The 17,334-nt window shown below is 41.1% G+C and overlaps 1 protein-coding gene across 2 annotated transcripts in view; it reads right to left on the reverse strand.

Moving 5' to 3' along the window:
• fgl2a (fibrinogen-like 2a) overlaps window positions 1-17,334 on the reverse strand; it is a 74,504-nt gene that overhangs the window by 42,800 nt on the left and 14,370 nt on the right. For both annotated transcript variants that reach the window (XM_072241623.1, XM_072241626.1), the window contains exons 3-4: window positions 8,495-8,587; window positions 3,556-3,694 (exon numbers count right to left, since the gene is read on the reverse strand). In XM_072241623.1, coding sequence (XP_072097724.1) covers window positions 3,556-3,694; window positions 8,495-8,587 — 232 coding nt within the window. The remainder of the gene's footprint in view (window positions 1-3,555; window positions 3,695-8,494; window positions 8,588-17,334) is intronic.

Below are 17,334 nucleotides of genomic sequence, written 5' to 3' on the forward strand. Positions count from 1 at the left end.
GCGCATTTTATATGCATTTTGAATTACACTTTATTAAATAATATGGTAATGTATTGTTTTATGTGGTGTGCATGATATATGTATTGTGGCTACACCGTGGTCCGGACAGAGGTTGTTTCGTTTGTGGACAATCAGCCAGATGACAATAAACTTGAACTTGAAGATACAGAACTTCTAAATCACTCATTTAAAATCCCCCATTTCGACGTAAGAAAGTAAGTTCTGATCCCAACTATTCGTTGTTGTCGTGGTTATCCCTCGAGGTCGAGGATGATGGCCTTCGTTCTGTTGATCTATAAGAAGTGGCCCACAGAGCAAAGATGCCTGTGCGTGTATTTGTTTAACGTGTACTTATGTTGCACTCCAGGAAGCATACAATACTTCACAAATCAACCAACTGATTCCAATGGCATAGAAACCACGGCAACTGGAGCTGATGGATTTGTTGCAGCCTTCATCCGCTTTCACAGCCGTTGAGTTCTAAGTAAGTTCGTCCACCTGTTCCACCGTTGAGTCTTGGTTGGATTATTCTTTGTCAGGGACCTCACCCTCGACCTTACCGCCATGGGTGACCCTACCAGGAGCATAGCCCCAGAAGGCATTGCTCTCGGAATCTCAGAACCACACATGCTTCTCCACCGCGACAAAGTGACTGACAATCCACGGAGAAGTCCAGACTGTGTGTGTGTGTGTGTGTGTGTGTGTGTATGTGTGAGACTACGGACGTATATGCGATCAGACGTTGTCCGAATGGACGTTAAGCGGCGCACACCTGTAATAAGGATACACCTTATGCTTTTATTTCTTTAAGGGACCACAACATATGAGGGAGGCTAAGCACAGGGAAGGCTGCTCTAGTATTTCACAGTTTTTTTCAGCAGAAAACCAAAGTCTGACAGAGAAGGTCACTAGAGCTGAGGTGTACTTTACATCTTTCGTCGTTGATCATAACCTGCCATTCCAGGTGTGTAAGCACACAGGCAAGCTATTCAGGAAAATGTTTCCTGATTCAGAAATTGCAAAAAACTATGCCTGCTCATCAACCAAGACAGCAGCAATTGTGAACACGGCACATTAAGACAGAATTCAGAAGTCAGCTGTCTCACAAAACACTTGTCAATCTGATGTCTTGCAAAATTAACACATTCATTAACACAGACTGCTATGAGGTTGAGACTACTGGTTGAGACCTCCCTGAAATCAGCTTTTGCAGGGTGGGATGTCTGAACTTGCATCAGTCTTACTGTGGTAGACACCAGCAGTGTGCCAGATGTTGAAGGGTGTGAGGAAAAAGAAGTGAGTGCAGTTACTATTATAAGAGAGAAGGTGCTCAAAAAGCTGAAAGACCTAAGGGTTCATAAGTCCCAGACCAGATGAACTACACCCTAGGGTTATGAAAGAGGTAGTGGTAGAGATTGTGGAGGCATTAGTAACGATCTTTCAAAAATCATTGGATTTTGGCATGGTGCCAGAGGACTGGAAAATTGCAAATGTCCGACTCTTTAAAAAAGGAGGAAGCAGAAATTAAATTACAGACAAGTTAGCCTGACCTCAGTGGTTGGAAAGATGTTGGAGTCAATTGTTAGGATGAGGTTGCTTACCAAGTTAACAGCCCATGGTATTACAGGAAAGTTACTGGCATGGTTAGAGCACTGGCTGATTGGTAGGAGGCAGTGAGTGGGAATAAAAGGATCCTTTTCTGGTTGGCTGCCAGTGACTAGTGGTGTTCTGCAGGTGTCGGTGTTGGGACCGCTCCTTTTTATGCTATCAATGATCTAGACGATGGAATAGATGGCTTTATTGCCAAGTTTGCAGATGATGCAAAGATTGGTGGAGGGGCAGGCAGTGCTGAGGAAACAGGTAGGCTGCAGAAGGAATTAGATTAGGAGAATGGGAAAAAAAATAGCAAATGAAATACAATGTTGGAAAATGTATGGTCATGCACTTTGATAGAAGTAAATGTGCAGACTATTTTCTAAACGGGAAGAAAATCCAAAAATCTGAGATGTAAAGGGACTTAGGAGACCTTGTGTAGAACACCCTAAAGGTTAACTTGCAGGCTGAGTAGGTGGTGAGGAAGGCAAATGCAATATTCGCATTCTTTTCAAGAGGTTTAGAATGCAAGAGCAAGGATGGGATGCTGAGGCTTTAAAAGGCACTGGCAAGGTCTCACCTTGAGTACTGTGAACAGTTTTGGGCTCTTCATCTAAGAAAAGATGTGCTGGCATTAGAGAGGGTTCAGAGGAGGTTCACAAGGATAATTCTGGGAACGAAAGAGTTATCATACGAGGAACGTTTGATGGCTTAGGATCTGTACTCACTGGAATTTAGAAGGATGGGGGGGAATCTCATTGAATCCTTTCTAATGTTGAAAGGCCTAGACAGAGTAGATGTAGAAAGGATGTTTCCCATGGTGGGGGAGTCTTGGACAAGAGGGCACATCTTCAGGGTAGTGGGGTATCCATTTAAAATAGAGATGTGGAGAAATTTCTTTCGTTAGAGGGTGGTAAATTTGTGGAATGTGTTACCACAGGCAGCTGTGGAGGCCAGGTAGTTGTGTGTATTTAAGGCAGAGCTTGATAGGTTCTTGATTGGACATGGTATCAAAGGTTACAGGGAGAAGGCCGGGAAGTGGGGCTGAGGTGGAGAAAAAAGGATCAGCCAAGATTGAATGGTGGAGCAGGCTCGATGGGCCAAATGGCCTAATTCTGCTCCTATGTCTTATGGTCTTTATTTTTCTACCTGCACTGTATTTTCTCTGTAACTATAAAATTAGTTACATTTTTCCTGCATTTGTACTATCTTAATGTCACATGTATGGCATAATCTGTTTAATAACATACAAACAAAAGCTGTTGATGCTATCTCAGTACATGTGATAATAACAAAGAAATTATCTTTATTTTAGTCTCTGTTTGTGGGTGCGCCGAACTTCCATGCCATTTCACATTGCATTTCAGGCAATTTTCATCATTTTTGAACGACTATCTGAAATACTGTTCTAACATATCAAAAAAATGATGCAATACCCTTTTCCATGCATAGGTTATTCCTTAACTGTACTCCCAGTAGTGGAGGGCTTTCTTTTCTCAACAGACTAGTGTCATATATAAAGGGATTTTACAATTAGCATGCTAAAGAATTGCTCAAAGTTTGTAAGAAAGAGTTACTTGACTGCTTCCTTTAATGAATTTAGCAACGATTATCAAATCTCAGCTCCAGAGGTTTTGTAACAGGAAGTCCTAAAGATAATAGGAAAAACACCCTGCACATATTGTTTTGTTAAATCTACACTTTTGTGGATACTGGTTAGCCAAATCTTGTATTCCAACTATCTGACTACACACTACAGTTAATCAACCCAGCATTATATTTCAACTATTTAATGTTCATGGTTTCAAATAGAAGGCTATTAAGAAAAATAGTAATCTGCAGTAAACCCTAAAATATATAACATAATTTGTGCTTATAGAATTCTTGATTTACATGAAGTAAAATATCAGAGAGGTTCCCATTGTCTGTTCAAACTGGTTACTGCTAACATAAAGTTCTTACCATGAATGTTTCCAAGTTCGATATTCCCAATGGAAGAAGACAGATGTGAAGACTTGGCGTATATGTACCTTGTTTTTAATGCACCATCAGTAGTGGAAATATTCATGTTTGTACCTTGAAGTTTGTCAATTTCCACAAACTGGAGAAAATATGAAAGGTTTGGAAAGGTAAGAACATAATCATTAATTCCTTATTAATAAGCAATTTTTAAAAAATAATTTTACTCTTAGTGCCATAAATATTATTGCAATATGCAATTCCAGGTTAAGAACAAAATGAATAGAATGCATTTGTAGACTAATTGGTTGCTTCGTGAAATGTAAAATGCAGACTAAAATCCCTCAATTCTGCATAGACAGACAATTTTCATGTAGTTACTAAGAAACAATGAATGAGATCACCCTTCATTCCTCTGAATTCCAGTGAATACAGGCCCAGAGCCATCAAATGGTCTTCTCCGACAAGCCATTCAAACCTGGAATCATTTTCGTGAACCTCCTTTGAACCCTCTCCAGTTTCAGCACATCATTCTAAGATAAAGGGCTCAAACCTGCTCACAATCCTCCAAGTGAGGCCTCACCAGTGCTTTATAAAGTCTCACTATTACATCCTTGCTTTTATACTCTACTCCTCTTGAAGTGAGTGCTGACATCACACTTGCCTTCCCCACCACCAGACGCAACCTGCAAACGAACCTTTAGGGAATCCTTCAAAAGCACTCTGAAGTCTCTTTGTGCTTCAGTTTTTTGTATTTTCTCTCCATTTAGAAAATATTAACCCTTTCATTTCTTCTATTAAACGTGCATAACCATACACTTCCCAACAGTGTATTCCATCTGACACTTCTTTGCCCATTCTCCTAATAAGTCTAGGTCCATCTGTAGCCTCTCTATGTCCCCAAAACTACCTAACCCTCCACCTATCCTCATATCGTCTGCAAACTTTGCAACAAAGCCATCAATTCCATCATCTAATCTATTACCATATAACTTGAAAAGAATCGGTCCCAACACGGACCCCTGCGGAACACCACTAGTCACCAGTAACCAACTAGAAAAAGGCTCCCTTTATTCCTACCCTTTGCCTTCTGCCAATCAGCCACTGCTTTATCCATACTAGAATCTTCCCTGCAATACCATGGGCTTGTAGCTTGTTAAGCAGCCTCATGTGTGGCACCTTGTCAAAGGCCTTCTGAAAATCCAAATACACAATATCTTTGTCTATTCGGCTTATTATTTTTTCAAAGAAATCCAACAGATTTGTCAGGCAGGATTTTCACTTGAAGAAACCATGCTGATTATAGCCTATTTTATCATGTGCCTCCAAGTATCCCGAAACCACAATCAACTCCAACATCTTATCAACCACTAAGATCAGAACAACTCGCCAATAATTTCCTTTCTTCTGCCTCTTTCCCTTCTTGAAGAGTGGAGTGACACTGGCAATCTTCCAGTTTTCCTGAACCAATCCAGAATCTAGTGATTCCTTAAAGATTATTACTAATACCCCCACAATCTCTCCAGCCACCTCTTTCAGAATCCTGGGTGTACACCATCTGGTCCAGTTGACTTATCTGCCTTCAGACCTTTCAGTTTTCCAAGAACTTCCTCTCTAGTAATGGTAACTTCACACACTTCATGACTCCTGACACCTGGAACTTCCACCATACTGCTAGTGATGCAAAATACTTAATCAGTTGTCCACCATTTCCTTGGACCACCCCCCCCATTACTACTTCTCCAACATCGTTCTCCAATGGTCCAACATACACTCTCACCTCTCTTTTACACTTAATGTATCTGAAGAATCTTTTGGTATCCTCTGTAATATTGGCTAGCTTACTTTCATATTCCGTCTTCTTCTGTTGGCACGTGAAATCTTCCCAATCCTCTAACTCCCTACTAATTTTGCCTTATTATATGCCCTCTCTTTGGCTTTTATGTTGGCTTAGACTTTTCTTGTTAGCCAGGGATGTGCCATCTTATCTTTAGAATACTTCTTCCTCTTTGGGATGTGTATATCCTGTGCCTTGCAAATTGCTTCCAGAAATTTCAGCCATTGCTGCTCTGCCACTATCTCTGCTAGTGTTCTTTTCCAATTAATTCTCTCTTGTATCTCTGTAATTCCCTTTACTCCACTGTAATACTGATACATCTGACTTTATCTTCTCCTTCTCAAATTTCAGGATGAATTTGATCATATTATGATTACTTGCCCATAAGGGTTCTTTTACCTTAAGCTCTCGAATCAATTCCGGATCATTGCACAACACCCAATCCAGAATTGCTGATCCCCTAGTGAGCTCAATCATGAGCTGCTCTAAAAAGCCATCTCGTAGGCACTCTAGTAATTTCCCCTACTGGAATCCCTTACCAACCAGATTTTCCAAATCTACCTGCATACTGAAATCCCCCATGACTTATTGTAACACTGTTCTTTTGGTAAGTATTTTCTATTTTCCCTTGTAATTTGTAGACCTCATCTTTGCTACTTTTTGGGGGGATCTGAATATCACTCCCCATGAGGGTCTTTTTACCCTTGCACTTCCTTAGCTCTATCCACAATGATTCAACACATTCCGACCCTATGTCACCTCTTTCTAATTATTTGATTTCATTTTTTACCAACAGAGTAATGCCACCCATTCTGCCTTCCTGCCTGTCCTTTCATTACAATGTGTATTCTTGGACATTAAACTCCCAGCTATAATCTTCTTTCAGCCATGATTCAGAGATGCCTACAACATCACACATGCCAATCTGCCACAAGCTCATCTACCTTATTCCACATATTGCGTGCATTCAAATATAACACTTTCAGTCCTATTTATCCTTTTCAATTTTGTCCACCTTTTATGTTGCAACTCATCCCGTTGACTGCTATTTTGTCCTATCCTCAGCCTCTCCTTGCTAAGAATTTCACTACACATTGCTTCAATTTATAAACCAACTTCAGCACTATCACTCCAGTTCCCGCCCCCCCCACCAAATTTGTTTAAACCCACCCAAGCAACTCTATCCATCCCCTTTGTAGAGGCTATATCTTCCCCAGAAGAGATCCCAATGATTTATAAATCTGAACTCCTGTCCCCTGCACCAGTTCCTCAGCCATGTATTCACCTGCCAAATCATTCTTCTATTCTTACCCTCACTGGCACGTGGCACAGGCAGCAATCCAGAGATTACTACATTGGAGGTCCTGTTTCTCAGTTTTCTACCTAACTCCCTAAAATCTCTCTTCAGGACCCCCTCACTGTGTCTACCTAGGTCATCGATGCCAATATGCACCAAGACTTCTGGCTGCTCGCCCTCGCCCTTGAGAATGCCATGGACCTGACCCAAGACATCCCTGATGCTGGCACCAGGGAACCACATAACATCTAGATGTCTCCCTTCTGCCCACAGAACCTCACCTCTGTTCCTCTAAGGAATCACCTATCAACATTGCAGTCCTCTTCACCTCTCTGCTCTGCCGAGCCACAGAACCAGTAGAGCTACTAGGACTTGATGTTTCAATCCCTATGGTAAGTTGGCACTCTCGATGTTGGCAGTGGGCTTGGAGTGGTGACAAAGAGGGAGGGTAGGTACAAAATCCGGGTCATCAGGTGGGCACCCTCCTCCTTTGACGTTTCATTGATAAGCCCACGACATCTCCAGAGGGCTCAACGGTGCTACCTGGCATCCCAGATACACCCCGCTCAGTTGCATACCCTCCTGTCTTCATCTTCATCAGTTGTTGTCTTTCCTTTTAATCCAAATCCATTTGTTGCTTTCTTCTGCTGCATTTGACAAGGACTTGATTGCTTGTGGAGGGAGTGACCACTCACCCCCATCTTCTTCAATAGACTGGTCGTAGATGTAGCAACGAATCCCCTGCATCCCACTCCTACAGGGAAAATCTTGGACTTCCAGCCATTCTGGGCAGCTTCAGATGCCAGTTCAGAGTACTTGGTCTTTTTCCTCTCATAAGCTTCTTCGACACCATCTTCCCATGGTACTGTCAATTCCACAACATATGCCAGCTTGGCTGTTGTGGACCACAGGACCATGTCTGGCCGGAGTGTTGTAGCAGCAATGTCTGGGGGAAACACAAGCTTTTTTTTCAAGTCCACGTCCATTTTCCAATCTCGAGCAACCTGCAGAATGCTTATATCTTTTGATGTTATATGGTGCTCTGGAGGTTGGCCTGCTGGTACAAATCGTGTGATGTGGACATTTCCTGCCGATGTTTGTGGGAGAGCATTTGTGGTGATTCGCCTCTGTTCCAAGACTGATGCCGGCCGCCTGAGAACCTGGTTATGCCACCAAGTGTACCGCCCCTGGGTGAGGCTACCAGACTCAACGTCAGAGACCAAGTCTCTGTGGCTCCCCCTGGTAGGTTGTCCCCCCAATAGTATCTAAAGTGGTATACTTATTATTGAGGGGAACAGCTACAGGTGTACTCTGCACTGGCTGTGCATTACACCCCTCTCTCCTGACAGTCACTCGGCTTGGGAGTAAACTTGAGAGCAAGTGCTGAGTCTTTCTTTTAATAGACAAGTGAAGAGAAAACTGATTACCAAAAGGAAAGGTTAATTTTTTTAAAAAAAGGTATCCAATTTGCATGCAATTACTTAGAGCATTAAGAAGAAGCGAGGTTTAAATGAGTAATCTGGAGTCTAGTATATGGTCATGCTATTGTGGAATGAAAGATTATTTCCCCTCGATGGGAAATAAGCTACTTTAGTCGCATGGCTTATTTTTGGTAGAAATCAAAATATATTAGGCATCCCTCCAAAGACAACTCTGGAATTAATCCTGGACTTATTTTCAGATTTTTTTAAAAAAATGAGTCTTTAGTCTGGAATGGAATGCTTACTAGAGCTGATTTATTACCTATTCTCAATCTACTGTGAAAACCATAAAAGTTAATGAATAGAAAGGAATTAAATTTAACTTACACCTTTACTGTTGGTCTGTATATCTACATTTCCATGGATTGTTCCTAGACAGATTACGTTTCCACCTCTGCTTTGCACTTTGACTTTATGGGCCTGAATAGCACAATAAACAAAAAGAAAGTAATACGTTGTTTCAACCAAGAATAAAACTTCAAATATCTATTAGCATTCCCAATACAATATCACAAATTAATATCCATGATGATTTCAAAATTTCCTTCTGCCATCAGCATCAGAGAATCAGAATCAGGTTTATTAACACTGATATATCTCAGGAAATTTGTTGTTTAGCAGCAGCAGTACAGTACAATATATAACATATACTATAAATTACAATAAGAAATATATATAAAAATAAATAAGTAGTGCGTAAAGAGAGCAAAAATCGTGAAGTAGTGTACTCGGGTTCATTGTCCATTGGAAATCGGACGGTGGAGGGGAAGAAGCTGTTCCTAAAATGTTCAGTGTGTGTCTTCAGGCTCTTGCACCTTCTCTCTGATGGTAGAAATGAGAAGAGAGCATGTCCCGGGTGGTGGGTGTCCCTTTTGAAACACCGCTCTTTGAACATGTCCTCAATGGTGGGGAGTCTAGTGCCCATGATATTGAATTGGCTGCGTTTACAACCCTCCGCATCCTTTTCTGATCCCGTGCAGCGGTCCCCTCGATACTAGATGGTAACGCAACCTGTAGAATGCTCTCCACGGTACACCTGTACAAATATGCTAGAATATTTAGAGACATACCAAATCTCCCCAAACTTCTAATAAAAGATAGCTACTGGTGTGCCTTCTTCATAATTGTATCAACATTTTAGATCTTCAGAGATATGGACATCCAGGAACCTGAAACCGCTCACCCTTTCAATTGCCGACCCCTCTAAGGAGGGGAACTCTGTGTTCCTTCGACTTCCCCTTCCTGAAGTCCACATTCAATTCCTTGGTTTTACCGACATGGAGTGCAAGGTTGCTGTTGTGACACCAAACAGCTGATCTATCTCACTCTTATACGCCTCCTCGTCACCACCTGAGACTCTGCCGATAAGTTATGTCATCAGCAAATTTATAGATGCTGTTTGCACTGTGTCTAGCTACAGTCATGAGTGTAGAGAGGAGAACACAGGGCTATGCATGCATACTTGAAGTGCATCTGTATTGATTTTCAGCAAGGATAAGATGTTATTTCTGATCTGTACTGGTTGGCCTATGAGGAAGTCAAGGATCCAGTTGCAGAGAGAGGTACAGAGGCCCTGGTTTTGAAGCTTATTGATGAGCACTGAGGGAATACTGGTAAACAAAACTAAACAGCAGTTTGACATAGATACTGCTGTTGTCCAGGTAGTCCAAGACTGAGTACAGCGAGCAACTTTTTCACTGTAGACCTATTGCGGTGGTAGGCAAATTGCAGTGGGTCCAATTTGGCAGGAGCTAATTCCAGCCATGATCATCCTCTCAAAGCATTTCATCACGGTAGCTGTGGTGACCTAAAATTAAGTGTAAAACTTGAGAGAAATGGGGGTTACGTAACTGTCAGGGAATAAAAGCAGATCAATTGAAGCCAAGTGTGAAAATGGCTGAAAAAATAAAGCATCACATTCAAGTTCAGCAGTTGGGTGCTGACTTGATGCAGGGGAGAAGAGCGTCAAAGCCAGAAGAAAAAGTGGCCTTATAATTATAAAAATCGGGTGGGAGGAAAGGTGAAGAGAGGAGAGAAAACAAAGGATAGCAGGCTATAGAGGAGCTAACCCAGCTCTTTTTCTCAATATAGGAAGGCAATGGTATAAGAGGAGAGCTTAGCCTGGATCTAAGGGGGCGATTTCTATGCCCTCAGAATGAGAGTCGTTGGAATCTGGAACAACTGCTCGAGGACATAGAGAATGCATGTCCTCTCCATTAGAAGCATCTAGACCTGCAGTTGAATCACCAAGGCATGGTTGGCCCACAGACCAAATGTGAGTAAACGGGGGTAGTATCGATAAGTACAATCGTCAGCATGAAGATGCTGTACAACTCCATTAATTTATGATACACGAGCAAGATTTTTAATGAAATGACAATAGAGTTTATGTAGCCACAAGTCTATGTTCCCCATCATGTGCTTCACCAAAGTTTTACCTTCTATTACCTTACATGGTCAACTAAAAGCAAAAATCCTCTGAGGAACACTTACCCATTTTTCTTTAACATCTTATGAGCAACACAGTTACAGTACCCTGTAAAAGTATTCAGCCCCCACAACTGTAATCACATTGTACTATCTCATTTTCTAAATTTAAAATACACTATATTGAAGGAGGATTTTTTGAGTTAATCCACAAAACATTGTGTAACATGTCAAATCAAAAGAAAAATTCCAAAGCCTGCCACCAATTTAAAAAAATTAAAAACTAAAATTGTGAGGCTGAAAAAGTATTCATCCCTTTGTAATTACTGCACTAACTTTCCTTGGGTGCAATATTGTATATTACCTAACCAACTCACACAAATTGTTGATGGAGAAAATTGGAGGGTCAGCTGTTTTCAATGAATTCATTAGAATAAATACCCCCTCTCTCTGTAAGGTCCAACAATATGGTAGATTTTCAACAGACCACACCAAAAATAAGGCAAAAGGGTACTCAAGACAAGCCAGGGAAACGTTAATAGAGAAGCACAAACCTAGGGAAGAGTACAAGCCCATCTCAAAGGCACTGAATATACCTTGGTGCTCAGTGCAGTCCATTGTGGAAAAAATGTGAAACTACAGCCACACTGCCAATGTCAGCACGAGGAAATCTGCAGATGCTGGAAATTCAAGCAACACACATCAAAGTTGCTGGTGAACGCAGCAGGCCAGGCAGCATCTCTAGGAAGAGGTATAGTCGACGTTTCAGGCCGAAGGGTTTCCTGACGAAGGGTCTCAGCCTGAAACGTCGACTGTACCTCTTCCTAGAGATGCTGCCTGGCCTGCTGCGTTCACCAGCAATTTTGATGTGTGTTGCTGTCAATGTCAGGCTCCCTCTCTAAACATAGTTGCTGAAGAAAGGTACTTGTAAGAGAGACTACTGTGACACCAACAGTCACTTTGAGTGAGCTGCAGAAGTCAAAAAAACCATATCCTTGCTCATAAAGACTTTACAAAGTGTCACTAAAAGGATACTTCAAAAACATGGAAGAAGATCTTGTGGACAGATGAGACAAAAGTGGAACTTACCAGCCTCAAAACTAAGCAGTACATGGTGTAAATCTAACACTGCACATCAGCCAGGTAAAGCCATCCTTACTGTAAAGTATGGTGGAAGTAGCATCATGCTGTGGGGACACTTTGCAGCAGCAGGGACTGGAAATCTAGTCAGGGTTGATGGGAAGATGAATGCTGCCAAATATAGAGAGATTCTGGATAAAGTTGTGCTAGTCTCTGCCAGAAAGCTTAAGCTGGGGAGGAAGTTCATCTTTCAGCAGGGCAACAACCCAAAGCACAGTGCCAGAGCAATCACGGAGTGGCTTCAAATGAAAAAAATTGATGTCCTTGAGTGGCCCAGTCAGAGTCCTTCTTAACCTGATCGGATATCTCTGGCAAGACCTCAAGACTGCCTATCCAGTGTCACTCCCTAACTAACCTGGCACAGCCTGGGCAATTCTGCAAGGAGAAATGGGCAAACTTTGCTCCATCATGCTGTTCAAAGCTAATAAAAACATTTTCAAAAAGACTAATGGATGAAAAAGCTTTAAGAGGCCATTCAATTAAGTACTGAGGAAAGGGAGATGAATACTTTAGGACCGCTGACATTTTAGTTTTCAATTTTTAGACTTCCATGATTTACAATTTTCCCATTTTTGGAATCCACTGTGAAAAAAAGACCATATGATTCACAAATAAAAATTATCAGTTAAATTTATCAAAATCTCTCGGAATGCTCACTTATGTGAACAAAGAGTTGGGGGCTGAATACTTTTACAAGGCACTGTAAATATAGTATGTGATCATTTCAACAAATTAGAAATTATTTTCTTATTTAAAGAACATCCAGGTTTTAAGTGTAGTTTTGGTTCTGTAATAGAAACCTGTCAACGTATTTCATTAATTCTTTTCTTTTCTTGTTCAAAAAATAAATACAGAAATTTAATATATTGCTCAGGCAGGTTAATAATACCCCTCATTTAAATAACTGCATTAAGTGAAAATACAATGATCAGAAGAGGTATTATGAGATTCTTGAGAGAGAACACACAGATTGGTCCACAAAGAAACAGCATTTCCTGTGAACTATAAAAAACAAGAGAATTACTTCTGCCCTCATCTATTGAATAAGAGACTTCAAAAAGAATATGTACGAAATAGAGTGACTTTATGAAAACGTTGCTGCTGACAAGAAAAATTCTGCTGAAAATAAAATATTTCAAGTTAAAACCAAATACCTTTAATTATCCCACCACTAAGCACATCTTTCCCTCCCCCCATCTCTTTGCTTTCCGCAAGGATCACTCCCTACGCGACTCCCTTGTCCATTCGTCCCCCCCATCCCTCCCCACTGATCTCCCTCCTGGCACTTATCCTTGTAAACGGAACAAGTGCTACACATGCCCTTACACTTCCTCCCTTACCACCATTCAGGGCCCCAGACAGTCCTTCCAGGTGAGGCAACACTTCACCTGTGAGTCAGCTGGGATGATATACTGCGTCCGGTGCTCCCGATGTGGCCTTCTATATATTGGCGAGACCCAACGCAGACTGGGAGATCGTTTTGCTGAACACCTACGCTCTGTCCGCCAGAGAAAGCAGGATCTCCCAGTGGCCACACATTTTAATTCCACATCCCATTCCCATTCTGACATGTCTATCCACGGTCCCCTCTATTGTAACGATGAAGCCACACTCAGGTTGGAGGAACAACACTTTATATTCCGTCTGGGTAGCCTCCAACCTGATGGCATGAACACTGACTTCTCTAACTTCCGCTAATGCCCCACCTCCCCCTTGTACCCCATCCGTTATTTATATACACACATTCTTTCTCTCTCTCTCTCTCCTTTTTCTCCCTCTGTCCCTCTGACTCTCTGACTATACCCCTTGCCCATCCTCTGGGTTCCCCCCCCCTTCTCCCTGGGCATCCTGTCCCATGATCCTCTCATATCCCTTTTGCCAATCACCTGTCCAGCTTTTGGCTCCATCCCTCTCCCTCCTGTCTTCTCCTATCATTTTGGATCTCCCCCTCCCCCTCCCACTTTTAAATCTCTTACTAGCTCTTCCTTCAGTTAGTCCTGATGAAGGGTCTCGGCCTGAAACGTCAACTGTACCTCTTCCTAGAGATGCTGCCTGGCCTGCTGCGTTCACCAGCAACTTTGATGTGTATTGCTTGAATTTCCAGCATCTACAGAATTCCTCGTGTTTACCTTTAATTGGTATGGATTAATTTTCTAGAAATTTTTCAGCAAATTTTCACGATAGCAGTCTAGATCAGGGGTTCCCAATAGCCCTCGGTTAAGGCTCCATGGCGTAATCAAGTTTGGGAACCCTGGTTTGGACTCTTGAAAGTGCATAAAAATAATAAATGAGCAACAGCCCTGGGCTATTTTTCTGCAATAGAAGTTGAATTCCCAACCTCAATCAATGTCAGCACTAACTACTAATAAATAAGTTGAAGTTTTGCCTACTCTTTGTGAATCAATTTGGAGCGAGGAGTAGCTTTATTTTACAACTCAGAAAACACAAACCATCAGGCCATTAATAGCAATCCAGCTGGCTTGACTAATTTAATTAAGTTTACTTTAGTAAACATACAGATGTTTTAAGCCAGATTGCCCAGTCTTCTATTCTAAAATAATGACCTTCATTCTGTTTCATCCTTCAACATAATGGAGATCATACTGTAGGACAACGCTGCATGAAAATTCTCACACTGACTTCACTACACCTGTGAACATTAATTAACATAATTCCACGGTGTCACATTTTAATTGTTGATGGGAGCAACTTAAAAGGGACCAGACCTTAAAATACTTTGAACTTTCTTTCAAAATTCAATTTTGAAATTTGTGGCCCTGCCACAAGAAAGCAGTACCTTCGCCATCCAGGCCACGTTGTTTTCACGCCCCTGCTATTGGGAAGGCGGTCCCGCACCACCAGGTTCAGTAACATTTATCACCCTTCAGCCATCAGGCCCCTGACCAGCATGAATAACCTCAAATCTGAACTGATTCCATAACCTATGGACTCACTTTTAAGTTCTCTATAACCCATGTTATCAGTATTATTTATTTACTTATTTATTACTACTTTTGAATTTGCACAGATTGTCACCTTTTGCACATTGGTTGTTTATCAGTCTTTGTGTGTAGTTTTTCACTGATTTTATTGTACTTCTTTGTTCTACTGTGAATCCCTGCAGGAAAATGAACCTCAAGGTAGAGTATGTGGGGGTATACATGTAATTTTGACGATAAATTTACTTTGAACTTTTTAATTACTAATAACAGCATATTAGTACAAAACTGCTTGATGACAAGTGAAATTAAAACTATTATCTCGGAATACAGTGGATTCTGGTTAATTGGCACACATCAGTATCAGAGCATTTTGGCACAATTAAGCGGCTGCCCCAATTAGCCAAAGTTTCATAGAAATAGTTATAAAGATATAAAAAGACAAACTGAGTAACAAATTATGTATCTAAATGAAATATAGAACAAATTAGAACACTATCAATACTACTACGGTACTATAAAACTGTGTATTGGTTCCTAATAGTTATCAACGGAGGAACTCACCCAGTGTACGCAATGAACAAACAGCGCAGACAGCTAGTACAGATAATGGGTTACCTTCATACAATGCTATCGACAACTGTATTCTCCAAATCTTCAGTTTCATTGTAACATTCAAGACAATTGTCAATACCTTAAAATTTTTCATAGTTCCTAACTTGTTGAAGTAGTGAAAAAATTTCATCTTCACTCCCAGACATTTCTGGTATCTCCAAGCCTGAATGTTTGAAACCGTAGTGAGCAAAACAGTTCTGAATTGTTTTACTGCTCACTTCTCGCCAACTATCATGACAAAAAATTGCTGCTTTGCTGCTTTTTGAACACAAACACACACAATTGCCGCTAATTGCTCTAAGCACTAGTGTTGAATGGCCACGCAAATGCATGACTGATGTTAGTTAGAACCTGTTTGGCAAGTCTCTTGCCAATTAAGTGGCATAGTGTCCCAAGTAAATAAAGAGAATCCCAGCAATTTTCTCGATTAGTTTTTACTTTTTAAGAGTTGGCCCAAATAAGCAGCTTCCCTGATTAACCAATGGCCCAATTAACTAGAATTCACTGTAAATATTAACAGTTATATTTTCAGTATTTTATACAATACTGAAAATATAAATGCTTGTAGGAAACTTTTAAATTGAAAACCCGTCACCCCCCTCACACATAGAGTGGCATTTTTATTGAAGAAATCTGTGACCCAGAGATTCAGCAGATGTTGTCTATCTTGAGATTTTAGCAAACTTTTTTTTGAAGAATACATCTCACGATGCTCTGAACACATTTTCAATGATGTAACCATCGGGTGTTTTGGGTCTTTCAAAATCAGACACCCTCACCCCGGCAATTCAGTCACAACTTGTGTTCAGGGAGCATGCGCTGCAGATCCCCGTGGACTTGCATTCTTCATCCAGAGCCACCTTGAGGCTTTCTCTGCTGCCTCTTAAAACTTGCAAGCAAAAATAATGATTCCATTCCCTGGCTATCTCACACTACAAATAGCTGTAAAATGTGTGCTCTAAACTTAAGTTGTGCAAGCTTTTTTTTTGTCTTACATAATTATTAGTTGGGAATGTGATTTTTAACCTAGTTTCTATACAAGTATTCAATCTATTGTTTTATATATAAGAGAATCATGCCACCTCATGGCAAGTTCATGTAATTTAGGTATAGCTAAAAAAAAATCCTTAAGGTCAAGATTCATGCAATATAGAAACAGAACCTTTGGCACATCAGGTCCACGCCACCATCAAGAACGCATTTAAACTAATCCTATTTTATTATCACCACATTCCCAATAACTCATCCAGATTCTATCACTCACTTACACATTAAGCGCTATTTGAAGTGGCCAATCAATTCACAGAACTTTGGGGTGTGGAACAAACCAGAGCATCTTGGGGGAAATCCACATGGTCACTGGGAGAATACAGGTTTCCCCCGCCATCCGAAGGTAGAGCGTTCCTATGAAACGGTTCGTAAGCCGAAATGTCGTAAAGCGAAGAAGCAATTACTATTTATTTACATGGGAAAAATTTGTGAGTGTTTGCAGACCCAAAAATAACCTACCAAATCATGCCAAATAACACATAAAACCTAAAATAGCAGTAACATAGTAAAAGCAGGAATGATATGATAAATACACAGCCTATATATAAAGTAGAAATACTTTTCCACAATCATTACTGCACTGTTCTCCGTAGCAAAAATCTCGCGCAAGCGCCGTCTGCAGAAAATCTCACGCAAGCGCTGTTGGCAAAAACACGGCGCAAGCGCTCTCCAGTAACCTTTAAGCTATGAAGCTGCCAAATCATACCAAATAACACGTAAAAATACACAGCCTATATAAAGTAGAAATAATGTATGTACAGTGTAGTATCACTTACCGGAATTGGTTCAGCGCCGAGCACACTGATGATGGTGTATTAGACTGAGCCGTCGCAGGTTGGGTGGTGCAGTGGCCCCCACCCTCCAGGCCGCCGACAGATACCAAACCGCGAAGCATGCAGAGGTCCAGCGGTAGCCGGGAGGCATCCAGCACATCTTTAAGAAAAAAGTCGAAATAAACATGCTAATCAATTACATGTCGGGTGGCATCTAATTAAT

The sequence above is a fragment of the Mobula birostris genome, chromosome 23 (assembly GCF_030028105.1).
Source record: "Mobula birostris isolate sMobBir1 chromosome 23, sMobBir1.hap1, whole genome shotgun sequence".
NCBI classification, from domain to species: Eukaryota; Metazoa; Chordata; class Chondrichthyes; order Myliobatiformes; family Myliobatidae; genus Mobula; species Mobula birostris.